Source organism: Eurosta solidaginis, chromosome 5, assembly GCF_040869045.1.
Source record: "Eurosta solidaginis isolate ZX-2024a chromosome 5, ASM4086904v1, whole genome shotgun sequence".
In the NCBI taxonomy this organism is placed as follows: domain Eukaryota; kingdom Metazoa; phylum Arthropoda; class Insecta; order Diptera; family Tephritidae; genus Eurosta; species Eurosta solidaginis.
The window spans coordinates 36,138,031-36,165,759 of NC_090323.1; the positions used below are offsets into that span (position 1 = coordinate 36,138,031).

Sequence of the window (27,729 nt, forward strand, 5' to 3'; positions counted from 1 at the left end):
CATAAAAACCAACAAAAAGAATAATCAAATATGCTTACCTTTGATGATCAAAAACTGAATATTTGTGTTAGTCAGAAAGAGTAATCAAATTGTATTGATATGTAGGGAAATTCAAAATTTAATCACCTAATGCTGAGTGGGTATTTTTTCACATGTACACATTTTTTTAATCATGAAATTCAGAAAAAATATATTAACATTTTATTCTTCTTGACAAGAAATAATGTAAATAATGCTCGTAACCGAAGATGTCCCAACCATTTCTCCTCCTTCGGCTTCCCAGAAAATACAAATCCAACCATTAGACAATATAAAAGTTGTGAACTATTTGAACCGCAGGTAAGTGAAACTCTCTTGACATACATATGTACATGGATATGGCTTCAATATCCCGTACCATATCGTATTTTAAGATGTTGACGATCGTAGCTGATGTTGGATGTTGTATTCGCAGGTGTGTATCGGCCAAATTTGTTTGCGAATTAGCTTTGGTTCAAATAGCTCACTTCCGCATGCTTTCTGATGAAATAAGATTATCATGTAGTTTCTTATTTTGACTGAGATTTGAAGAATAAATGCATGATAATCGTATTCGAAAAGCATTCAAAAATATCAACCAAAACGATTGAAATATGTTCACGAATATGTTCAGAAAATTACTGTGAAAAGCAGTTAAATATTACTCTAAAACAATTAAAGTTCAATTTTACAATGATATCAATTATGAATAAAAAGAGTTTCGAAATATGAATCATAAATGATTATTCAAGAATAATCACATTTAGGGTTTTATTTATTATTAATATTCATAAATTTTCGAATAGAATATACTTTTAATTTGAACGTTGTTAATCATCTTGGGGTATGATATTTAAATATTTTTTGATCAAAATTTTCAAAAAATGCTAGCTGGGCCCATCCCTAATCTGTTGAAGTATGTGTTTATTTTCTTTATTGGCTTAAGTGTTTATTTCGCTGACATTCACTTCATACTCCATATAATAACAAAAGGCCAAACATGGCTCCAGATATTTTTCTTGTTTGTAGCAACATCTAAATGTTTGCAAGTAAGTAGTTGGCTTTCGAAAGTCACATTAATAGAGTTAATGTAATAAGAGACATATGTTTGTAGGCTAGTTGGTACTATAAGTTGCTACATATCAGAGGTAAGCTTTTGCTTCATCTAACTACATATGGGCATAAACAATGTGTCAGGTTGTCTATCAAAGGCAGGCGAAGCAAACAGCTTGTCAATCGGTTAGCGCTCCCAAGCGAATGTTTCTCATCATTGTTTGCTTCAAAGTTTTTTTTATTTGTTTTTTTTTTTTTAGTTAAAGATTTTACATATGTATGTACACATTTTTCACAAACTTTAACGGATGATCCCTCATTTTGGAAAATTAGATTGATATTGCACATACCATTTTAAGATAGGGTCGTTTGTTGCCAGGAAGGGCTACCTTTGCGATTTTTAGTGGTACTCGGTTTTTCGCAACCATATCGACTACTGCGTGAAATATCATCATATCTGAGCTGCCGATATGATAACACCTCTTCTCAACAAGATGACTTATGCCAGATTATGTTTGAAGAATGCTCTTCTTAAGTTAAGTTGAACTAGCCGGCCAATATGGACTGAGTGTGTACATGGTGTTACCAGAATTTGTTTGACGACCAGACGGATGGGAACTTGCTTAATCGCTGCCTCGGGATCTGGCAACTCTGCCGCCTCTAGTAAACCTCTCGAACACAGAACGTGCTCAAGCGTTTCTCCCTGCAGCTCCTTGCAGCTCGCCAGAAGGTAGTGCCCAGTTCATATGCCCATAATGAGCCTTAAGTCTTGTCTCTTCAGAGATATGAGCAACTTTGTGAGTCTAAATTCGTAGGGTTTGCATATGATCTTAGACATTTTGCAGCTGAGCGCTTCTGTCCACGCGTTTCCTGTTTGAGGGATCATATGAAACTCTTGCCTCCCTCTGATTTCTTCCAACGGAATGGGACGTCTAACGTCGATTCATCGATTGCTGCCACCAACTCATCGGCCTTTTCGTTACCGTCTATTCCTTTATGACAGGCAACTTAGTATAGATGTGTGGCTCGAGATTAGCGAAGTCTATTCAATGCTTCTTTGCATTTCAGGACACTTCTTGATGAAGTACTTTTTGAGATTATTGCCTAGATCGCCGCCTGACTATCAATATGTATATTGACGCGACTGCAGTTCAAGCACGCTTCCTCAAGAACTTCTCCTGCTTTCATCACGGCTTTAGTTTTCGCCTGAAAGATATTCCAGTGATATGGCAGCCTGTAAGGAGAATGCTCTCTCTATTATTGAAAAATATCCAAACCCACTACCTCCAAAATTTGTCCATTCTCTACATAAATGTAAAACATTTTGAACTGATATCGGACGCTTATGAACAAATTTAGAGCGGCCTTCAAACGATTTCTGAGAAGGAAATTCTGAGATAGGGCATTCTTCAAGCAAATTCTAAGATTGGTACGTTTTTGAACTGGCAGCCGAAAGAGTTTTTCTAAAGCGCTAAACCCTCGAAGACGTTAAAAACTCACTACAAACGGAAGAAGTTCTGTAGGTTAGGTTAGTAGTCCATAGCGTTCCCAGAAGTTTAACGATATGAAAATACCTATCAGAAACCAGGACCTAAAATACCCATCATGAGGCTACAGTCCTCTCTTTTAAATGATGAGAGTGATTTGGTAGTCGTAAGTTTGTAAGACCTGGACATGATCTTCGACATTTTACAGCTTGGGTCAACGCTTTGGGATATGCGTCCTCTTTAACTATCTTATCCGCGTTTTCATTCCCATCTATACACATATATATATATGTATGCTTCTCCCTATCCCGTTTTTTTTTTTGGGCCTGTTTACACTCTAACACACTTTTAGATGTTGTGATAACCGACATTATGGACTTTACTGCTGCTTGGCTTTCAATATACAACTTGATGCGGCTACGGTTTAAGCCATTTTCTTCCAATGTTTCTACTGCTTGGGCTACTACTTGCGCTTGAAAAACACTACAGTTATCCGACAGCTTGTGGGAACTGTTTATTTCCGGATCAGCACAGTATACCGCAGACCCTACTACTTCCATTACTTTGGAACCATCGATGTCCATTAGGGCACCCTTGCGCCAACCCTTCCCCTCTAATGTGATTCTAAAAGTCCCTTAGAATCGCAGGTACGGAATTGTTCCGTTTGTAGTCTATTCATCCAGTGTTTGATGACGCTATACTGCTATGGTCGTATGGTCTGCGCTCAAGCTACCCCGAAAAAAATCTATCTCATACCCGTTCGATGTTCAAATAAGCACACATCACACAAATAGCTGAAAAAAGGAGAATGAACCGTAAAACGCATCGCTAAATTGCGACATCCGTTGCACCCTCCAAAATCATCTCTCAAAACCGCTTATCATTTAACATGATAATAAATATCAATTTAAAAATAGGGTCAGGCAAATGCTAAATTCTACAGTTTCTGCGCTTAAAATGAGTGTTTAAGATATAAAAAGCTACTACCAACCAAAAATAATTTACGTACGAAGAAACCACGTCTATGTTTGCATAATGGACTACTTAATTGACTAGAGAGTGGGGGTTACACGCTTTTTACGTATGTATCTACCTAATTGAAAACACATTTTAGAGAAGTGCACTGCAACTGTAATCGAAACGACAGTACTTTCACTTGCCAAATGTGACATAAGGTTTACAGTGTAAAGTGCAGTATCCGAATCACAACAAAACTCTCAAGAATTTTAGTAGTGACGATTGTAGGGATCTGTTATGTACAAGCGTGAAACTTGCAAGGCGAAGAGAGTCTCATTGAAAATTGTCTCTGTGGACATCGAGTGCTCCGGCCTACTTACATACTTATTTAATTGGCGCTTAACCTTTTAAAAAGTTATGGCTTCCCAACAAGGCACGCCAGTCGCTTCTTCGCTCTGCCAAGTGGCGTCAATTGGCCACACCAAGGGAGTGTAAATCGTTTCCACCTGGTCCTTCCACTGGAGTGGGGGCCGCCCTTTTCCTTTGCTTCCATAGACGGGTTCCGATGAAAATATTTTCTTAGCCGGAGCGTCATCTGTCATTTGCATAACTTGACCTAGCCAGTGTAGCCGCTGCGTTTTAATTCGGTGGACTATGTTAATGTCTGCGTAAATCTCGTACAGCTCATCATTAAATCTTCTTCGGCACTCGCCATCGTCAACGCGTAGTGGTCCATAAATCTTTCGAAGAACTTTTCTCTCGAACACTCCCATAGTATTTTACTATTTCGAAATTATGACTGCCAACAGTAGCGTGGTTGCCAAGGCGCAAATGCGCTGACTCATTGCTCGATGACAGCAGATCCTCATTCATCATCAAACCCATCTTCACAGTGGGCTTCAATCTTTCGAACAAGGAAAGTCCTAGTCAGGGGAAATATATTCCAGAGACTTATAAAAAATGAGAACAGGGAATGGTCACGTATTACTGAGAAGTCCTTTGAGACGCAAATTTCACATGGGAAAATGATACAGAAGAGCCAGCAGACAGCACTTCGATCACGGAGAGGGTCAGTGCCGGGCTTGGTGGCTGATTCCAAGATCGAACGGGCGGTGAAGACTTTCTAAGTTTAAATCACCGGGCCCAGATAGTATATTCCCTGTAATGCTACAAATTTTGAGTAGAGAGACAAGTCGGTAGACACGGCACTTCATAAGATGGTTATACATATAGAGAAAGGCCTGAACCTTAGAAAGTCTGCCTTAGTAAGTCTGCCATAGGAGTATTCATAGACATTACCGGGGCTTTCAGCAATGTCTCTGAACAGGCGGTCATAGAGGGCCTTATTGTATTGTATTGTATTTATTAGGCAATTCATTAAAATACATCCAGAGAAATATATAAATTGAGTCTCGGGTCGTATGGGAATAGGGAGAAATGAAAAATCGGTTAAGCCAGCTAAACAGGGCGCATCAGGTTGGGCGAGATCAAAAGAAGGTGAGATCGGCACATTATCGACCAATCAGGAAAGGCGTGGAACCAAGCGCGGGGCTACAAAGTGTCAAAGATCTTGTCTTACAACCTTAGACTAACGAAATCACTCTTATGACTGAAAAAATGGGACTGTAGGCTCATGGTTTGGTTTCTGACTGGACATCGCCTGCAGGCGTCACATGTTTTTAAATTAGACATTGTCAGTGGTAGCTGATGAGGAAGTCGGTTAGAGGGAGAAACGATCGAGCGCGTTTTTGCTCGTGTACTGCGCTTGTAAGACTCCAGCTATTAGGATTGGCACAGCTATCGGATCTAAAAGCAGCAAGTAGCATAGAACCTAGAAAGCTTCTAGTATTTGCCAAGAGGACGGAGTTATTTTATAACATAGGTCCTGGTTTTTGATAGGATTTTTCAGTTTGGTCGTTGAGCAAACTTTTGGTAACACTGTGGACTCATTCAGAATATGTGAAGTCCTCACGACAAGTCAATTGAACCTAACCTTACACCAAAATACGGCTGCGAGCCCTCCGGCTTGCGCCCGGAGACTGGCGTACACCTCTACACTATGTGGCATCGAGTGTTGAGCTCAGTGCAAAATGTTCTTTAGTTCACTTATTGCGTACCATGCATTATAGGCGAGGCACATTCCTATTTATATATTTTAGATAACAAGCAGATAATTTTGCAATATGTAAATGCAGCAACTCTTTTTAAATCATATGCATTAATAACACTTGTAGTTGTTTAACTAAGTGTATTTTGTAAGAGAATTGCATTCCTATTGTGCACACGCACCAGTACCAGCACATTACGGCGGGTCGATTTGAAAATCGCTCATTGCTCTGTGAAAATCGTATTCTAGGGATCAAAGTAAGAAACTTTGCTGAAAGAACCATACCTCTAAAACGAATTCTGATGTCCCCCCCTTTGGATCAATCTTTTGGGTAGGGTCAATTTCAATTCTAGCTGCTGTGTCTTGTGGTGGCTTAAAAAAAACAACACAAGCAATTTTACGATCTGCAATTGTGTCACAGTGATACCTTCATTTTTTAAAACGGTTGAATAAAAAACCCAACCAACTATGTTTACGACATGCAAATGCATCACAGTGATGCCTTGGTTTTAAAAGGGGGTTGTAAAAACGCTAATTTCTAAAAATTTTTTTTTTATTTCTTTTCTATTACTAAGTTAAATTCATTTTTTCATTTACATATGTTCTGACTAAATAAATTTCTAAAGAGAAAAATAAACTCCAAAAAGAAAAAACATAGGCATTTCAAAGTGGGATTTTTCAAAATTTGCCCCTACACCCCAAGGGGGGGAACATCAGAATTCGTTTTAGAGGTATGGTTCCTTCGGCAAAGTTTCTTATTTTGATCCCTAGAATATGATTTTCACAGAGCAATGGGCGATTTTTTGCCTCCCCACAAATCGACCCGGCCTACAGCACATACATTATCTGACAGTAGCGGACTTCAATAAAAACTTTTTAGGCACCTCTTCAGGCTTTTTACTCCATATAACGAAGGGATTAAGAGTCACGCCGCCTAGATGGGAGAGTCTCTGCCTTGCCAGAGCGACGCATTGGCAGATAATCTGAATCGGCGTTTCATCCTCCAGCTCACAGAACCCATTGCGCTACCTTCGCAGTGGGAAGCATTGTTGCTAGGACTTTCCCTCTACCACTAATGCTTGGCCAGTCTCCCATTATATGTTAGTGTTGATAGCCTGCCGTAAAGTAAGTTTCAAGTAAGATCTTACATGTCTCTTTCGCCTGCTTAGGGTTTTCTGTAGTATAGAAATTATGAATCTGAACCAGTTTACCCTATGTTTATACGTACAATAAAATAATTAAACATTTTTTTTAAATTAAAGGGTTTTAATAATACTAAAAGTTAGAAAATAATTAGGTATGTCCTAGGTACTAGTCACCACACTCCTCACCAATCTAGGGTCCAACGCTTTTATTTAATTGTCTGATCAACGCCCTAGATTAGATTGTGATGACTAGTACCTACCTAATTGTTTCCTAGCTTTTAGTATTATTATTACTTCATGTAAGTATTGTTTTCAATAAAACCGTTTAACGTAAAAAAATTTGTTAAAATTATTTTATTTTCAAGTTTTTAGTCTTTATTTAATTGTGCATTATTTCTCATTCTATTTAGTTCATTTAGTGAATCATTATTACAAGGACTCTTTTCTGACAATTTGTTACAATCTAAGTCCTCAATACATAATGTTTCCAAACACTTTACTCGACTCTGCGCCACGTATGCTTGTCCCTCCTCGAACTCCAAAATATTTTGTATGTCATATTTGTTCCAAATATGAGCCAAATCGGACCACAAATACGATTTTTGTGCATACAGTAGTCGCTCATAAATTAGAACCTTCAGTAATTAGAATGTCCAGAAATTAGAATCTGCTTTTTCAATACATTACACGATCTGACATTAGAATCCAAAATTCTAAAATAGATATAACAATTAAGGAAGGCTAAGTTCGGGTGTAACCGAACATTACATACTCAGTTGAGAGCTATGGAGACAAAATAAGGGAAAATCACCTTGTAGGAAAATGAAGCTAGGGTAACCCTGGAATGTGTTTGTATGACATGTGTATCAAATGGAAGGTATTAAAGAGTATTTTGAGAGGGAGTGGGCCATAGTTCTATAGGTGGACGCCATTTAGGGATATCGTTATAAAGGTGGACCAGGGTTGACTCTAGAATGCGTTTGTATAATATGGGTATCAAACGAAAGATTATACTGAGTATTTTAAAAGGGAGTGGGCCTTAGTTCTACAGGTGGACGCCTTTTCGAGATATCGCCATAAAGGTGGACCAGGGGTGACTCTAGAATGTGTTTTTATAGGTATCAAATTAAGGGTATTAATGAGGGTTTTTAAAGAGAGTGGCCCTTAGTTGTATATGTGAAGGCGTTTTCGAGATATTGACCAAAATGTGGACCAGGGTGACCCAGAACATCATCTGTCGGGTACCGCTAATTTATTTATATATGTAATACCACGAACAGTATTCCTGCCAAGATTCCAAGGGCTTTTGATTTCGCCCTGCAGAACTTTTTCATTTTCTTCTACTTAATATGGTAATGTCACACCCATTTTACAAAGCTTTTTCTAAATTTATATTTTGCGTCAATAAACCAATCCAATTACCATGTTTCATCCCTCTTTTCATATTTGGTATAGAATTGTGGCATTTTTTTCATTTTTCGAAATTTTCGATATCGAAAAAGTGGGCGTGGTCATAGTCGGATTTCGCCCATTTTTAATACCAAGATAAAGTGAGTTCAGATAAGTACATGAACTAAGTTTAGTAAAGATGTATCGATTTTTGCTCAAGTTATCGTGTTAACGGCCGAGCGGAAGGACAGACGGTCGACTGTGTATAAAAACTGGGCGTGGCTTCAACCGATTTCGCCCTTTTTCACAGAAAACAGTTATCGTCCTAGAATCTAAGCCCCTACCAAATTTCACAAGGATTGGTAAATTTTTGTTCGACTTATGGCACTAAAAGTATCCTAGACAAATTAAATGAAAAAGGGCGGAGCCACGCCCATTTTGAAATTTTCTTTTATTTTTTCATTTTGTTGCACCATATCATTGCTGGAGTTCAATGTTGACATAATTTACTTATATACTGTAAAATTATTAACTTTTTTTTTAAAATTTGACTTAAAAAAAATTTTTTTTTAAAGTGGGCGTGGTCGTTCGCCGTTTTTGCTAATTTTTATTAAGCATACATATAGTAATAGGGGTAACGTTCCTGCCACATTTCATCATGATATCTTCAACGACTGCCAAATTACAGCTTGCAAAACTTCTAAATTACCTTCTTCAAAAAGTGGGCGGTGCCACGCCCATTGTCCAAAATTTTACTACTTTTCTATTCTGCGTCATAAGTTCAACTCACCTACCAAGTTTCATCGCTTTATCCGTCTTTGGTAATGAATTATCGCACTTTTTCGGTTTTTCGAAATTTTCGATATCGAAAAAGTGGGCGTGGTTATAGTCCGATATCGTTCATTTTAAATAGCGATCTGAGATGAGTGCCCAGGAACCTGCATACCAAATTTCATCAAGATACCTCAAAATTTACTCAAGTTATCGTGTTAACGGACAGACGGACGGACGGACATGGCTCAATCAAATTTTTTTTCGATACTGATGATTTTGATATATGGAAGTCTATATCCATCTCGATTCCTTTATACCTGTACAACCAACCTTTATCCAATCAAAGTTAATATACTCTGTGAGCTCTGCTCAACTGAGTATAAAAAGGGGAATCCCCAATTTGTTCATGTTACGCTCGGTAGTCGTTGGATTGTCGTCGCGGTTCTGTACAATTTTTGTTAGTTTTTGTGTGAAATTCGATACACATGCACTTGTTTTGGCATTCTTTGTTTAAAAGAAAAATAATTCGCTGAAATGCTAAATAAACGTAAGAAAAATACTTTGTCCTTGGAAACCAAAGTTCAGATCTTGGAAAAGCTTGAGAAAGGTGTTCGAGGGTAGAGGTTAGCCCTAGAATTTGATGTGGCGCCATCTGCAAGCAATCAGCTATATCAAAAATAATAAATCATTTATTTTGTTTCTAATATCTATCATGAGGCTGACGAAAAATCATTGCACATCGCTTAATATTAGTTATGAAGTTTTTGATTAATTTTTGGCTTTTTTAATGTACTTCTAATCGATATTTTATGTATTTCTAATGAAAAAATGTATTTATTGTAATTAAAGCTTTTGTTTTTTTTGGATCTTTTTTGATTTAGCGTATAACTATGTATCTACATATATGTATATTTAATAAAACAACATGTGATATGTATTGTACTGGATTGTTACATTATATTTTCCAGGGACGGAAAATAATTACTTTTTTTTTTTGAGTCGAAAAAGTCCTGGTCAAAAAATTGTCCTAGGTGAAAATGTTTGAGCTCCCAGGTATTCCTATAGCAATATCATGTCGAATCACGCATCCTTTTTATTTTTCGAACTTTTTCCACAAAAGTCCACATATAAAAGTAAAATCTGTCTGAAAATAATTTTTATCTTGATCCAAATATATTTAAAGTCCAAAATTAATAGTTTTGCAAGGAATTATATTATAAAAGGAATAACAGTTTCAGCCCCTGATATTTTCTCGTCTTTATGAATAAAATTGAATAAGACAAAATTTCATTGTAGTTTTTAATCCAAATTGACTTTATTTTTAAGGTTTTATACCAATTAGAAAACGTCCAGGAATTAGAATTTTTCAGAAATTAGAATCACGCTAAAAACAAAGTGGAATATTAAGAGAAATATTAATGTCGAGAATATTGAAAATGGATTCATTGCTTTGGAAATATATATTCTAAATATACATACATATATGTATTAAGGTGTGTTTTGCAGTGCACATTTGTAGAGATAAAATTAACAAGAAACAAGTAAGCAAGGCTAAGTTCGGTTGTAACCGAACATTACATACTCAGCTGAGAGCTTTGGAGACAAATTAAGGGAAAATCACCATTTAGGAAAATGAACCTAGGGTAACCATGGAATGTGTTTGTATGACATGGGTATCAAATGGAAGGTATTAAAGAGTATTTTAAAAGGGAGTGGGCCTTAGTTCTATAGGTGGACGCCTTTTCGAGATATCGCCATAAAGGTGGACCAGGGGTGACTCTAGAATGCGTTTGTACGATATGGGTATCGAATTAAAGGTATTAATGATGGTTTTAAAAGGGAGTGGCCCTTAGTTGTATATGTTAAGGCGGTTTCAAGATATCGACCAAAATGTGGATCAGGGTGACCCAGAACATCATCTGTCGGGTACCGTAAATTTATTTATGTATGTAACACCATGGACAGTATTCCTGCCAAGATCCAAAGGGCTTTGGTTGTCACCCATTTTAGAAAGTTTTCCCTAAAGTTATATTTTGCGTCAATTAACCAATCCAATTATCATGTTTCATCCGTAAGTACGTGAACTAAGTTTAGTAAAGTTGTAGCGATTATTGCTCAAGTTATCATGTTAACGGCCGAGCGGAAGGACAGACGTTCGACTGTGTATAAAAACTGGGCGTGGCTTCAACCGATTTCGCCCATTTTCACAGAAAACAGTTATCATCATAGAAGCAATGCCCCTACCAAATTTCACATGATTGGTAAATTTTTCTAGACAAATTAAATGAAAAAGGGCGGAGCCACGCTCATTTTGAAATTTTCATTTAGTTTTGTATTTTGTTGCACCATAACATTACTGAAGTTGAATTTTGACATAATTTACTTATATGCTGTTAAGATATTCAATTTTTTCTTAAAATTTGACTTTTAAAATTTTTTTTAAAGTGGGCATGTTCGTCATCCGATTTTGCAAATTTTTATTTTGCACACATATAGTAATAGGAGTAACGTTCCTGCCAAATTTCATCACGATATCTTCAACGACTGCCAAATTACAGCTTGCAAAACTTTTAAATTACCTTCATTTAAAAGTGGGCGGTGCCACGCCCAATATCCAAAATTTTACAAATTTTCTATTCTGCGTCATAAGGGCAAACCAACCTACCAAGTTTCATCGCTTAATCCGTCTTTGGTGATGAATTATCGCACTTTTTCGGTTTTTCGAAATTTTCGATATCGAAAAAGTGGGCGTGGTTATAGTCCGATTTCGTTCATTATAAATAGCGATGTGAGATGAGTGGCTAGGAACCTACATACCCAATTTCATCAAGATACCTCAAAATTTACTCAAGTTATCGTGTTCACGGACAGACAGACGGACGGACGGACGGACGGACATGGCTAAACGGATTTCTTTTTTCGCCCAGATCATTTTGATATATAGAAGTCGATATCTATCTCGATTAGTTTATGCCGTTACGGGGTACCGTTATGCGAACAAAATTAATATAGGTACTCTGTGAGCTCTGCTCAGCTGAGTATAAAAAGTAGGACAAGTTGCGGTCAAAAACCTCATGCTGATAAATTGCGAACATTTTAATATGCATACCTACATAGTACAGTGATGCACATTGCAGACCGAGGCGTTTGGCAGAGTATTGGTAGCACCAAATTTTACTCACTGATCTGCCTGCGTAACCGTCAGCTCACACTTTATTGAGCTGAGAGCCAAGGAACCCCATGCAACTCATGCTAGCATAACTGATAGCGTGTGTTGTAAGCCAGTAAGAACTACTGCGAATTTCAATGTCGATGTTAGATAGAATAGACAAAAGAAGTCGCAGACAGGAAAGCGAATAGACAGACAATGATAAAGGCGACAGTAAAAGTTAGTAATACACTCCTCTATTTAGTTAACAAGTTAATCAGATAATTGATAACAAACAACAGTATGGAGCGGAAAGTAGTCGGAACGCTTAGAGTGCAATGTATCATTGCTTTATAGGTTTCTTGTATGTGATGACCGTTTGAAAAAGGAATTGGCTATAAATCCGGCAGTAGCCACTTTAACTACGGAATCAGTCATATCGCCCGATATCTCTCCTATCACCAGTAGCCAAGACGCTTGAAGCCATTTTGCTCCCCTACTTCAAAGCAAATTTGCAGCTAGCCTATCATCAGCATGGCTTTAGAAAACTCGATAGTACCTCCACCGCGCTAAATGCCATTATCACCCAGATAAATTGCGGTTTAAAACAAAACCCCCACCATAGAACAGTACTCGTTGCGCTAGACCTATCAAAAGCTTTTGATACGGTCAACCGTGGCACGTTACTGCAAGACCTGGAAGCGTCTACCATTCCCCCATGTCTTAAAAGGTGGACCGTAAATTATCTGGGTGGTCGGCAGGCATCGGTGGAATTTAGAAACGAAACATCAAAACCAAGAAGAATTAAACAAGGGGTGCCACAGGGTGGCGTCCTATCCCCACTCTTGTTTAACTTCTACCTATCAAAGCTACCTTCGCCACCAGAAGGAGTTACTATCGATGACTCCACAATAATGGCCACAGGCCCAGGCCCACAGATCGATGAGCTTTGCAACAGAATAAACAGCTACCTCCCTCCCTAGCGGCCTCTAACATCCCTCTTATTATGGTCCACCCCTGTTGAAACTGCAAATTTCCTTGGACTCCCGTTAGAGGATATTGATGACAATTTGTGATCGGTCGCACCTATTGGATGGGGCGAAGCACTGCTACAACAACAACAACAACTATGGAACCAGGAGTGTGGTTTGCTGGCGCAAACGCTTAATATTTCGGGATGCATTGAAATGTTTGCTCACGATACTGATATTATCTTAGATGCAGCCCATAGCAGACACCTCGGCCCATTGTCGTCTAGAAGAGACCAAGGTGAGTTTAGTCCAAATCAACTATCAAAGCCCCAAAAAATAGTTTAAAAATATGCATTTAAACCGGGTTAAAAAAACAAATACCCATATGTGGTCATTGTACCAATTTGGGTACACCCAGAGTTGGGAAAAATTTATTCGAATAACGAATAAAAGATTCATTATTTTTTGTAGGTTATTTACGAATACAATTTTTTTTTTATTTAAACAAATTTTATTTGAGTGACGAAGAAATAGATTTATTCGTTAACTTTTCGATAACATATCAATATTTTTTCGATTAGCCATCGATAACACTTTGAAAAAATCAATAGCTTTTCCATAATATACCGACAACTTTTCGAGAAGATTTATTATTGATAATACGCCGATAACAAACCGATAACAGTCCAACAATAATAACAGTCAGAAAATTTTTTCGTACTCATCTTTTCGAACACTGCTAAATAATTCCAAAATAGTACCAAATTGATCCTAAAATTGTCGCTAACGTAATCCCATAAATAAAAAAATAAATGTAAGGCGCGATAACCTCCGAAGAGATCTAAGGCCGAGCTTCTCTTCCAATTTTGCGTCATGTTCCTCTTGATTTTCCCTAAAAATTGGCCGGATGGGACCTACATGTTTTATGCCGACTCCGAACGGCATCTGCAAGGCAGATGAGTTTTCACTGAGAGCTTTTTATGGCAGAAATACACCCGGAGCGCTTGCCAAACACTGGGGAGGGGCGACCCCGCTTAGAAAAATTTTCTTCTAATTGAAAATCCTTATTTCTAAAATTTTCATGTTGCTTTGCTCGGGGTGTGAACCCAGGGCATACGGTGTGGTAGGCGGAGCACGCTACCATCACCCCACGGTGGCCGCACACGTAATCCCATACTAATATAAAAATGGCTCTGACATGATCCCACGCATTGCCGCCATAACGATCTCAAAATAGTCCCGCAATAATCGCGCAAATCGTCCTGAAATTTTCCCCAACACATTCCAAAATTGATCACGAAATAGTATCTACCTAAGACAATCCCGAAATGATCTCAAAATATTCCCGGAATAATCCAAACATCGCTAGTCTCGAAAAGATCCCAAATTATCCCCGAACTGTCTGGGAATCATCTAAAATTGGTCCTGGAATCATAAGATGGGAACAACAATTAGAACAATTTAGATGGAACATATTATGGTTTTTCTAGTATAAATGAAACTTAGACGGTAGAATGATAGTGCGGTTATTCTACCACACTAGCGTTGAGGCTTTCGATGCTTCCTCTTCTAAAAAAAAAGTTGGATGGTTTAAGTAAGCTGACAGAGATGCCGTTAAGCTAGCTGAATGAGCTTTAAGGGCCAATTAATGGTGACTTAAAACCATATAACCATAACCAGATAAAACAGCTGATCGAACCTACCTTATGGAAATTGATATAATCGATTAATGGTGGCATACCATAACGCTAACGCCATAACCATACCATAGCCAACGAATTGGTTTTTGGTTTCTCGCCATATCCATAATCTAAAAATATTTGAGTTGGTGAATTTAATAACTTTTTGTAGATTTTATTCATTGTTTTGGATACGTTATGACTAAGAGACTTATTTTTTGTGGAACATGTTTGTAATTTTTTACGTTTTCTTCATTTTTATGAAATTCTCACGATTTTTAGGTTAATGCACCATTAATCGATCACATTGGAGATGGTTATGGATATGGGTATGGTTACGACTATGGCGTTAGGGTTAAGGAAGTTTAATTAGACCTTTAACTAAGAACATGGCTTAGCGGCCATGGTTGTCTTGTTAACTTTTTAAATTATTTTCCAACATCAATAACAATAACTTTGTATAATAACCTGCTCCTACTATATTTCTTGCCACTGTGTTTGTATGTACCTAAAATTTGTTATTTGCTATTTTCTCCAGGAACTACGTCGTTCCATAAGAAATTAAATTTTTTATATATATAAAAAATAAAATTAAAATAAATGTAAGGCGCGATAGCCTCCGAAAAGATTTTAGGCTGAGCTTCTCTTCCAATTTGCGTCGTGCTCCTTTTAGTTTTTTCTACAAATTAGCTGAACGGGTAAAAGTCTAATTGAGGGGTCGACTGCTAATACGCTACCAAAAATATCGAAAGATCTCAAACGACGCATCTTGTCATCAGTATTAATAACCCGAAGGCGGAAAAAAAAATTTTAACTCGTTCAAAAGATATTAGAAAAACCGAAAAATTACCTGGCGGGTCGCTCCGAAACCGGGGTGGTATCTATAGTATTTTTGTGCTGTGGAGACCAAAACTATATTCGCACAAAACACTTATGTTCACAATTTTTTTTGTCGGTACCCAACATTACAACAAACACATGAAAATCGCCAACTTCAACTGCAAATATCTCCGGACAGAGATACAATTTTTCTTTTCCGCCTTCGTTTGAGACCTCTTTCGATTTTTTTTGGTAGCATATTAGCAGTCCACCCCTCAACTAGACGTTTACCGCTGGACGGGCTCTACTTGCTTATAGCCGACTGCGAACGGCTCCTGTGTAGCGCAACCCTTCAGGTTGCCAGCGCAATATATAGCTTCTCCAAACCCAATTGTCAACCTCACCTATCCGCGGCGAATCCTGTTTCACTAACAGACGAGGCTCTGGCTACCCCAAGCTCCTCATGGAACTTGGGGGTGGGGAGGGAGGGAATGGCCTGAAGGTTTAATTTGGCCACATAAATCGTTCCCGAGATATTCGGGCTAGCACCTTAATGTTGCTGTGTTACCGGAGCGTACCGGATCTGTGTCCGGCAAAGGACCATCACATCGATAACACTCCCCAAAGCCTTCGGGGAGCAACCTTATCGCTACAACAACAACAACAACAACGGCTCCTGCAAGGCAGATGAGTTTTCACTGAGAAGCTTTTCATGGCAGAAATTCACTCGGAGTGCTTGCCGAACACTGCCGAGGGGCGACCCCGCTTAGAAAATTGTTCTTCTAATTGAAAAAATGTGTTGCTAAAATTTTGAAGTTGCTTTGCCCGGGGCGTGAACCCAGGATCTTCAGTGTGGTAGGCGGAGCACGCTACCATCACACCACGGCGGCCGTTTATTTATACGGAATGAATCAGTACCTACATCTGCCACTCGATGCGCCGCCATTTGTTATGAAGGCAAAACATGTTTTTTTTTCCTCTACCGTTCGTAAATATTTACTATGAGCATTTTGCGTTTTGTTATTATATTACCTTCTTTGTTACTGTTGGCCATTGAATGCAGTACATACATATGTAAGTAGGTAACACCGTCATGGCAGTTTGTGAAACCTGCGGAAATTTTTTTGTTAGTCACTCTTTTGCTGTTTTGTTCGTACGTTAGCTGTTTTCCTTTGTTGTTTATTGCAAGAACAACATTGACAATGGAACAGGTTCAGATAAACGTATTTTGCGTGTGCGTTTGTAAATTTTCATTTTGAGTCGAGCCGATTCAGGGGCGTATCCAGCAGGGAACGAGAAGGGGGCGATAAGTACTTCCACCAGTCAACATAACTTACCATGCGCAATTGGTAGTTTACCAAATGTTATAAACTCTAAAATCAAACGCTGACAATTTTTGACATGCGAGCGCAGGGAAACACTACTTTGTGACAACCTACTATAGGCAATGCAAAAGTGGGGGTTAATCCCCCTAGTACAGCGCAGGTGTAATTTTTACCCTGCTTTGTGCCGACTTTAGTTTATCTGTGTTGGACAGTTTATCACTACACAATTAACCAATCACAGCCCTTGTGGCCAAATCTATATAGAAAATAACCAATTTTCCAAGGCCAAGGTAAGGATGCCCAGCGGAAGCATCTTCGCCGCTGTTCTGTTACACTAAACTTGAAAAAGACCCCGAAAAAAAGCCTTGACACACTTACCGCTTCGTCTATTTTAAAGCCGCCTTCGGCACAAAGAGGATCTGTGTCGCTATGTCTGAACTTGGTTTTCCCGACAGGATGACCCTCTTCGTGCGATTTATTTATTTTGATTGCTAAAATAATGCAAACTGTAGAACTTAACCCCTCTGGAACAATAATCTATAAGAGCGTGCAGTTACAGGCGTATGCTGGCGACATTGATATCATCGACCTGAACACCCGCGCCGTAAATTCTGCTTACTCTAAACTGAAAAAAGAAGCGGAAAAGTTGGGTGAATGAGGATAGAACGAAGTACCTGCTGTCATCGAGCATTTGCACCTTGGCAATCACGCGCATGATTTGAAATCCAGCGAAGAATCACTCTTGCCAATAAACGCTATTTTGGACTGAGTAGGCAATTGAAAAGTAAAGACCTCTCTCGGGCAAACGGAAATCATGCTCTATAAGTCACTTATCATACCCGTGAAAAGTAAAGACCTCTCGCCAAACGAAAATCATGCTCTAAAAGTCACTTATCTACCCGTCCTGCTATATGGTGCAGAAGCATGGACCATGACATCAGATGAGGCGGCTCTGGGAGTGTTCGCAAGATAACGTGTTGGCGACGGCGAGTACCGAAGAAGATTTAATTGAGCTGTGCGAGCTTTATGCAGACATCAACATATGTGACCTGGAATCATGAAACGACTCTATTGTGCGAAAACAAGTTTTCGAGAAAAACGCGTTTAAAGTTTTTGTTTAGCTTGACTCTGTGTAGCGGCTGGCCGTTGTGAACGAATTTTGTAATTAAAATTTAATTAACTTCCCGAGCTTGTAGCTTGCAACTTGGAATATAGTTCAGAACCCGATGACAATGCAATAATAAGAAAAAAAAACTCCGATAGGTGGCGCATGGATCGAAATATTTCAAAAAATCGCATTTGTGGTCCGATTTGGCTTTAAATGCGATTTGTGAAAAAACTAAGAAATATAGAAAACTGCGGGTTGTTCCATTGTTAAATTTCCTTAAGAATCACTCAAAAAGTGAAGAACGGTATTTTCGCACAATAGGGTCGTTTCATGATTCCAGGTCACATATGTAGTCCAGCGATGCCATGTTATGCGAATGAGAGATGATACTCCAGCTTAGAAAGTATTTTTTTATCGGCACCAGCCTACGGAAGCAGAGGGAGAGGGCGGTCCCCACTAAGCTGGAAGGACCAGACAGGAAACGATATAAATTTCCTTGGTATTATCAATTGGCGCCAGTTAGCGCAGCGGTGGTTGCTCTCTATCTAATTAACTGGCCGGTGATCTACTCTGTTTCCATTTTTTCCGACCGCCAAGCTGCTATAAAGTCCTTGGAAAGTGCCGTGAAGCTCTAAACAAGCTAGCTGTTAAGTGCAAGCTGAGCATAATATGGGTCCCAGGCCACAGTTACATACATCTCGAAAAACTGCGCTGCTTATGAGCTAGCAAGGGAAAGCAACAGCTTGCAAACAATCACATATGCTGGCTGTGTGAATATATCTCTGAATACTTGCAAGCACTGTCTGCGATCTCAGTTCACGGAACAAGCTAACGCGAGATGAGCCATGGAACCAACATGTAGCGTGTCCAGGCAAATCTGACCAAAGCTGAACGAAAAGAGATCGCAATCGGTCATACTTCTGAATCGCCTCTCTATCATCCTATTAGTGGGCATTCTAACAGGTCACTACTGTCTTATGGGCGCGCATGGGACTCATATGGCAAAGGGCTATGTAGCGCAACCCTTTCAGGTTGCCAGCGAATATATAGCTTCTCCAAACCCAATTGTCAACCTCACCTATCCGCGGTGAATCCTGTTTCACTAACAGACGAGGCTCTGGCGACCCCAAGCTCCTCATGGAATTTGTGGGTGGGGAGGGAGGGATGGTCTGAAGGTTTAATGTGACCATATAAATCTTTCCCGATATCTGTATCCGGCAAACGACCATCCCATCGATAACATTATCGCTACAACAACAACAACAACAACAACGCTTAATTGCACAAGCTTCGTAGTCATATTGAAAAATCTTAGTCCATGCCGCAACGAAATTCGTGTTTCTACAACTATTTGAAATAAATAATTTTACTCAACTGAAAAACAGATTCATCTTCCTTTTATAACAAGTTTTGAACGCGCCCTTGAGATAAATAAGCTATTGACTTTCATTAACGAGTCAGCCAGCAGACAACAGAGAATTCAGTCAAGTTCTCAATGCATTCGAGTGTAGACGTCCATACGACGTTTGTATCGTTTATTTAATTTTTGGATTCACATATAAGCATTTCAGTATTTTTGCTTCTTTGTTTTTGTATGTGTTTCGCCATTGTTCTGAGCAAAAGTCTGTGTTAAGTTGTAGCAGTTTTCCTTATTCTTGTAAGTTTCTCGAATCACGTTTACATTAACTTTTATACTGAACTTTTAGAAGGAATATTTATAACTAATTATTAAATGTGGTGCAGTCGAGTTCATATGTCTAATCCGACCTTTGATGAATACTCTACCATTTATTAAATAAATTTAGTATAACTTTACCTTGAAAAATAGAATGTTTAATGTTCTTCATTGTTTCCATTCTATATACAGAATCTTGGATTGAGCTGAGCAGTGCCGCTACAATGGCTGGTGTTAAGAGTCCCGATAGAATCACACCATTACCCTTCACAAATGGCGAAGAGTATTTACGTTTATTACGTGAGGCGCAACGCGAATCAAATCACTCCAGTCGTGTCGTTTCACTCGCCAGTTCGCGACGTGATACACCCAGGGATAGGTAAGTGATACTTACAGCTGAATTCAGTAAGCCGTGTCTACATTTTTTCCAGTTTAGGTTAAGAAAATTACAATTCAAGTACATAAATTTACAATTCAAGTGCAGAATTTCCAATTTAAATTCAGAAATTTACAATTCAAGTTCAGATATTTACAATTCTAGTTCAGAAATTCCAATTTGAATTTAGAAAACTACAATTCAAGTTCAGAAAATTACAATTCAAGTTCAGAATTTTCATTTCAAGTTCAGAAAATTACATTTCAAGTTCAGAAAATTACATTTCGAGTTCAGAAAATTACATTTCAAGTTTAGAAAATTACAGTTCGAATGCAGAAATTTATAAGTAGGGTGTTAATTTGCAAAAGTTATTTTAATTAATTAATTTTATACTTATATGTTACTTGCGGAAGTGTTGATGCTTCGTTGACCATGTTGCCAAAAGTGGCTTGGTTGTAGTGTACCCCAAATTTTCTTCAAGGTGTGTACATCCCGAACCTTGAAATCAAATGGAGGATAATTCTTTCCAACAAATTCATGATGACGCTACGGCCAAGAAAGTACTTCAGTCGAAAAAAACAGTTTGGAAGCAGTGGAAGGTAGAGACCTCCACAGAGTTGCGAAGGTGGAGGAAGACTTGACCTCTCATGGTTCTTCCAATCGCCGTCAGTTACCGCAAAGCAGGGAAAGCTGACATGATTTGTTACGAAACTGCCAAAATCGCGATTAAGTGCCAATTCATGATGAATGGTGATGATGGCGGATAAGTTGAGATATTTTGACATATGGCGCCAAGATCTATGCAGACAGTGACTATACGTTACTTCCGGGAGTGTGGACGCTCTGTTGACTGTTTAAGTGGTCATATCTTGGTCATCACTGCTGTCATACTCAGTGCAGATCAATGGTTGTGACGCTAAGAATATAGCTGGATGGCATTGCAATTGTTTCTTATGAGCGAGAGTTTTTTTCTTCGCTATTTCGCAAAATTGATTTAAACGAGTTAAGATGTCCAATGCTTCCTTAACACATAGATACCATCTATCTTACATACATTTATTTCCATTGGATGAAAAAAAAATACCCGACAAATTTTCTGAGTTTGAATTCAAACTTCTGAACTGAATTTTCTCAACTTGAATTGCAATTTTCTGAATTTAAATTGTAATTTTTTGAACTTGAGTTGGAAATTGCTGAATTTAAATTGGAATTTCTGAACTTGAATTGTAATTTTCTGAACTTAAATTGAAAATTCCGAGTTGGAATTGTAAATTTCTGAACTTGAATTGTAAATTTCTGAATTTAAAGTGGAAATTCTGAACTTGAATTGTAATTTTCTGAACTTAAACTGTACAAGGTGTAGTCACTACTAGAGACTATTTGGTGTGAAAATCACTTTTGAAACAATTTGCCATTCTGTAAGCTGTCTCGCGTCTCCAGCCTTACAAAAGCAATCACTAATTTGTGAGCTGGGCCGGGGCAGATCACAAACATGAAAATTTCAGAAAAATAATGAAAATTATTTGCGAAAAACGCTTTAAATATGTTGGTTTATTCCTCAAATTAAAATAAGCATAGAAAAAATTAAAAAACAGAAAATACTTAAAAAAAAACCATCGAACTCTATGTGGCGCCGCTGAGGTTCGAACCTACACACAATACCATCCAACGTTATGTTGACAAAATTCAATGGTATATTATTTGTTCAATGTATGAGTAAATTGTCCTTTTGGTGAATTTCGTTGATATGGTGAATTGTTTTTGTGACTTTCGTTTACTGAATACCGAAAACAAATCAAGTCACCAAAATTGTCTCTAAAGGAAAATCTCAAATTTAGAGACTGGAGATGAGACTGAATTACAGAACTCAGCCGTTAGTGTCATAAGTAATATTTACGCTTGTTTAACGCATTCCTTTAAATTTTATATTTAGCCCCAAATCGCCACCAAACAGTCCAAATACCGAACTCACACCTGATGAAGATCTCAAGCATGTCTATATAAATTATTGGAATAAGGTTAGTAATTAGTTGATTTGAAAATGTTTTACAACTCTAATTCTAAATTTCGTTGCAGGAGGGCGATAGTCGTAAAGATACCGACTGGCTAGATGAATGGAATAGCCGACCAGATCAACAGCCACCCAAGTATGTTTTAGATATATGTATATTAAAGAAAATAGTTTGCTTAGTTTGATTAGATGTAAGCGCTAAATTTCTAGAACAATATTCTGAAGTCGCGTGATGCAAACTCAGGATGAAGGTTCTAGTTGTTGTTGTAGCGATAAGGATACTCCCCGATAGTTTTGTGGGATGTTATCGATGTTCATATTTGCCGTATACACATATATCGGGTACGCCCCGGTAGCAAGCTCCACTAAGATACCAGCCCTACAATCTCAGGAACGGTTTAATATGACCACATTGAACCTTGTAGGCCATCCCGCACCAACCCCTAGTTCCATGAAGCTGCTACCATTGCGCCTTGTGCGATCTTTACAATGGATGTTGTAGCTATCGCAAGTTCGGAGGTCAGATCTGGCAGTCAGCTTTGTTTCTTGATTTGCAGCTAAGCCCAGAGCATCTATAAAGGTGACATCGGCCAAGGCATGAACTGCATCGCGATCATAAATATTCTTAGCTGGCATACGGAGCATACGGTGTGGGGGACTAGGGATTCATGACGACTCCTTCTTACGCGAGTGCTTGTGTCGGAAAAGGAGGGGTGCGACGGAGGTAAAAGCTGGTGCTCGGCATTGCTACAGTGCATGCTACGTAGATTGTAGTGATGGGTGGGAGCGGCCGGATTCGCTAGAGGCGCCGTATGGCGCGAACAACAGCGAACAGTTGATGTGGCCTGCTGGGCAATGTTGCTGCTAGAAGGTGGCGGAGGTACGCTTGAGAGTGAACCGTCCTTTAACGTGAACAGCAGAAAGCCACAAAGGTTTTGTAGAAATTTCAGTGGCGATGAACGTTGGGTTCCAACCCAGAAAATTAAATGGGGTTACACTGAAATGACAGCCCTTAGTCGGGAAAAATCCCGAGTGGTTCCGGTACATAGAACCGGCTGCCTTAGGAAGAACAGCCCGAACGGTGTAACCATCTTTTACACGTGACACACTGACAAGACTATGACCGTCTGAGATAAATTCTTATCCGACATATGCAGCAGAACCACAGCCTGGGAAGGGGGTTAGGTTCAATACCTTCCCGGAGCAGGAGGGTATGGAGCAGTCCAGCTGCAAGAAGCTGCTCCGAGGATGATAATTTGTGAGAGGCACGCAACAAATTAAATGGAGTTACACTGAAATGACAAACCTTGGTGGGGGGAAAAATACCGAGTCGCTCCGGTACATAGAACCAGCTGCCATGGGAAGCGTCTAGCTCAACTTCGATCTGAATACTGTAAAAGGTGAAACTCTTATTACTTATCCGGAATCTACGCCGACATACGCAATGTATGCCCCCCTTGGCACGTCTCCTCACAGAGATATGTCATATACACGGTAATGCAAAAGCGCGATAATTTGATACGAAATAATTTAATATTATCGTTACAGAGATTGGAAATTTGAACATCCACAAAAAAAGAAGGGCGCTGGCTATTCCATACGTCTAACACGCCTTGGCAAGAATTCGCTTTTTTCCAGAGAAATACTATACTCGCTTATTTTGTCGAATGTGTTGTCCTTGCTATTAGGCGCTGGACTTGGGTAAGTAACAGTACATTTATAATATAGTTTGCAGATAATCAAAACTGTATTTGTTTTTTTTAACAGTTTATGGCTCAGCAAACGTGGCATACTTTTGACCCGAGTCGTCATCGACTGAACTGAATATTAATGAGAAGTGATTTTTATAAAGCATATTATTTTAATATATTAATATTTTAAACGATACCACGAATGCAAAGAAAAAGAAGCAAAAGTTAAAATTAATCGATTTTTTGTAATATTTGTGAATAAAAAAAAAAACAAAAAACGCGAATTAAGGCGCTATCAGAGATGTATAATGGAAACGCATATAATCCAATACAAAACAAAATAAACATATTTTCATACCACAACACAAATAATATTGCTTATTTTTTAACTAAAAATAAGAATTAAGAAGTAATACATACATACATGCAATACACGTACGTACATATGTACATGTGTATAAAATTGATAAGCCATTTTTATTTTTGATTTTGGGAGAAAATAAAAATCGATTGAAAAGGAAAGCAACAAAATGTTGATTATCAATTGTGGACAATCAAATACGTATCTTTGTGGTATTCACAAAAACAACAAATATTTTCGCAAATTTCAAAAAAGAAGTTCTGGTCATCCACAGTCGGGTAATTTTTCGGCATACCTTCATAATGTAGTACCATAGTATTAACTGTGCTACACCTTTTCCAGTTTAAGTTCAGAAAATTACAATTTAAATTCAGAAAATTGCAATTCAAGTTCAGAAAATTTGTCGGGTATTTTTTATTCATCCAATGGAAATAAATGTATGCAAGATGGTATCTATGTGTTAAGGAAGCATTGGACATCTTAACTCGTTTAAATCAATTTTGCGAGATAGCGAAGAAAAAAACTCTCGGTCATAAGAAACAATTACAATGCGATCCAGCTGTATTCTTAGCGTCACCACCATTGATCTGCTCTGAGTATAAAAGCAGTGATGACCAAGATGTGACCACTTAGACAGTCAACGGAGCGTCCACACTCCCGGAAGTAACGTATAAGTACTGCCTGCATAGATCTTAGCTCCATATGTCAAAATATCTCAACTTATCCGCCATCATCATCTTCATCATGAATTGGCGCGTAATCGCGATTTTGGCGGTTTCGTAACAAATCTGCCATCTTTCCCTGTTTCGCGGTAACTGACGGCGATTGGGAGCACCATGAGAGGTCAAGTCTTCCTCCACCTTCGCAACTCTGTGGAGGTCTCTCCCTTCCACTGCTACCAAACTGCTGTGCATCATCATGCACTTGTTGGAAAGAATTATCCTCCATTTGATTTCAAAGTTCGGGATGTACACACCTTGAAGAAAACTTGGGGTACACTATACCCAAGCCACCATTTTGGCAACATGGTCAAGGAAGCATTAACACTTCCGCAAGTAACATAAGTATACAATTAATTAATTAAAATAACTTTTGAAAATTGACACCCTACTTATAAATTTCTGAATTCGAACTGCAATTTTCTGAATTCGAACTGCAATTTTCTGAACTTGAATTGTAATTTTCTAAACTTGAATTGTAGTTTTCTAAATTTAAATTGGAATTTCTGAACTTGAATTGTAATTTTCTGAACTTGAATTATAAATTTCTGAATTTAAATTGGAAATTCTGAACTTGAATTGTAAATTTCTGAACTTGAATTGTAAATTTCGGAGCTTGAATTGAAATTTTCTGAATTTAAATTGGAAATTCTGAACTTGTATTGTAAATTTCTGAATTTAAATTGGCAATTCTGAACTTGAATTGTAAATTTCTGAACTTAAACTGGAAAAGATGTAGTACTTGAGAGATTTTAACTTCGGCGTTGAAAATTTGGCTTGATAAAATTTTTTTTTCAAAATTTTGAATTTAAAAAAAAAAAATCTATACCTTCAGAACAAAAAATATTAAAAACCCAGGTTCCCGTGTTATGTAAATCGCAAATTTGAAGCTCCCTGGAGGATCTCTTAAAATTCAAATTTGTTTGGACATATTCTCTAATATTTTCGGGTGATTACGAAAAAAATGTGTATACTATGTACATATGTATGTGCATATGCACAAATGTACTGAATGAAACGTGCAAAACAAGTGTTGGCTCAGGTTTTTTATTATCTATTATAACTAATCCATTTTTTTAATCTAAAATGGTATTATTTTTTAATATTTTTACTATTTTTATTATAACAATATAATAAAAAACTGTTTTAATCTTTTTACGTGAAAAAAAAAAAAATTGTATAAATTACCAGAAAGAAACGGAAAGGCATATGAATTATAAATTGTAGCATTTAGTGCATTTTAGTAGTAAAAAAAATCTAAAAACAAAAAAATTCTCATTGAATTTCTAAAAATGTGTCTAAAACGACTTATCTACTTCCATTTGTATTTCCTTTGCTCCATAACACCCACTCCTATATTTGTGAGCTCCTTTTACATAGCCTAAATGTAAAGATCAGTACCATACCAACGAGGGTTTTTGACGGTACGCTTAGCAGATTATGTACTTAACTGTAGAAATGTAAACAAACATTTCGAAACATGCAATTTAAGTTTTAAAATTAAAAGATAAAAAGTAAAAATATTGAATGTGTTATTTGGTTTTTTTAATTTTAAAACTTTTTTAGGAAACAAAAAACCATAAAAAAAAAAACGTCCCAGAAATGCTCAAGGAAAATTTCGTTTGTTAAGTAGTATACACCTCTCAAGAAAACTCATACGCTTTCTGCTACCAACTTTTTTTAGCAAACATACACAGGAGCACGGTTGCCACTTCTGATCCATTTGGACCAAAAATGGTCCTTTCCAACCCCGCTGGTCCCTTTTTTCCAAATTTGGTCCTTTTTAGGCTGTAATCAAGATTGTTTGTTTTCACTGAGGAAAAACGTTCAACGCCGCCCACAAAATTTTCCACACCTTCATTAACCTTTATAAATTTACTCCAATGGATTTCTTACAAAAAAATTGATGTCAACAAAATGTAGCAGAACAATGGCACTTCACTTAGGAGATAGTTTAGAAAAGTGTTGGATCTTGAAGCAAACCAATTTTCGTTAATTGTTGGTGAAACAAGCTGTCAATCAGAAAATCTTGTTTCGATCGTTTATCAAAAACTTTTCGTGATAGACTTTTGTCACAGTTTGAGCTTAAAAAAAGTTGTTGCAAATGCTCGTACATCTCAAAGTAATTTGACGGAGTTGTCAACTGATGAAGACATTCTTGTATTGAAAACTAAATAAATTAATGAGACTAGTTTATTTTATATTAAGTGCACTTACCACTCTTTTATGTTCAAGTTATGCTATTTTGTTCTTCCCAGTGCGATGCGGCTATATTTGCTATTTTTGTGTGTGGAAGTTAATAGTATTTCTGCTATACAACCGTCAAATTCAATATCAGTTACAGAATTCAAAGTTTCTATATATGTATGTCTGACCTGCGCTAAAGAAAAATTTAATCTGCTGATATTATTCCATCAATATGAGTAATTTTAGGTGCAATGATTATATAAAAATATTGAATATTTAAAAAATGTCAGTGTACATAATTTAGAACACTAAGTATCTTAACCCAAGAAATATTTTTGGAAAGCGATAACTTAACAAATGCTCAACTTTGAGGATATAAACACTTTGTGCCAAATTATTGCCATTGGAGAGCAGAACACCAGAAACTTGAATAATAACATTGTTAATAATAACTAATTTCTCGTACTTCGTCAAATGGAAATTCGACCATTATTACACAGTTCAAACTTTTAAGACTTTCCAATAGTAAATCTGAGGACTGTGGCTAGATTCAATTAATGTGAGTTTTGAAATGTATATTTTTTCTAACACAAATTACATGGAAATAATGTACATTTCAAAACCCGCACTTACTGAATCTAGGCCATAGATGGGAAAATTGAAGCGTGAGGGTGCACTGGTAAACGAAAGAGTAAAGAATTAAATTAAAAAAAAAGTGGAGCCCCCAGC

General features: G+C 37.7%; 1 protein-coding gene across 2 annotated transcripts in view; it reads left to right on the forward strand.

Moving 5' to 3' along the window:
• The window catches only part of BNIP3 (BCL2 interacting protein 3), an 87,043-nt gene extending 62,938 nt beyond the window's left edge, over window positions 1-24,105 (forward strand). Inside the window, exons 1-6 of one of the 2 annotated variants that reach the window (XM_067786668.1) lie at window positions 19,463-19,637; window positions 19,848-20,034; window positions 21,965-22,049; window positions 22,108-22,178; window positions 23,591-23,743; window positions 23,810-24,105. In XM_067786668.1, the coding sequence (XP_067642769.1) occupies window positions 19,880-20,034; window positions 21,965-22,049; window positions 22,108-22,178; window positions 23,591-23,743; window positions 23,810-23,861 (516 nt within the window). In that variant the 5' untranslated portion in view covers window positions 19,463-19,637; window positions 19,848-19,879 and the 3' untranslated portion in view covers window positions 23,862-24,105. Of the gene's footprint in view, window positions 1-19,462; window positions 19,638-19,847; window positions 20,035-21,964; window positions 22,050-22,107; window positions 22,179-23,590; window positions 23,744-23,809 lie in introns of those variants that run through there. The other variant, XM_067786666.1, reaches the window with a different exon arrangement.
• The last annotated feature ends 3,624 nt before the right edge of the window (window positions 24,106-27,729 follow it).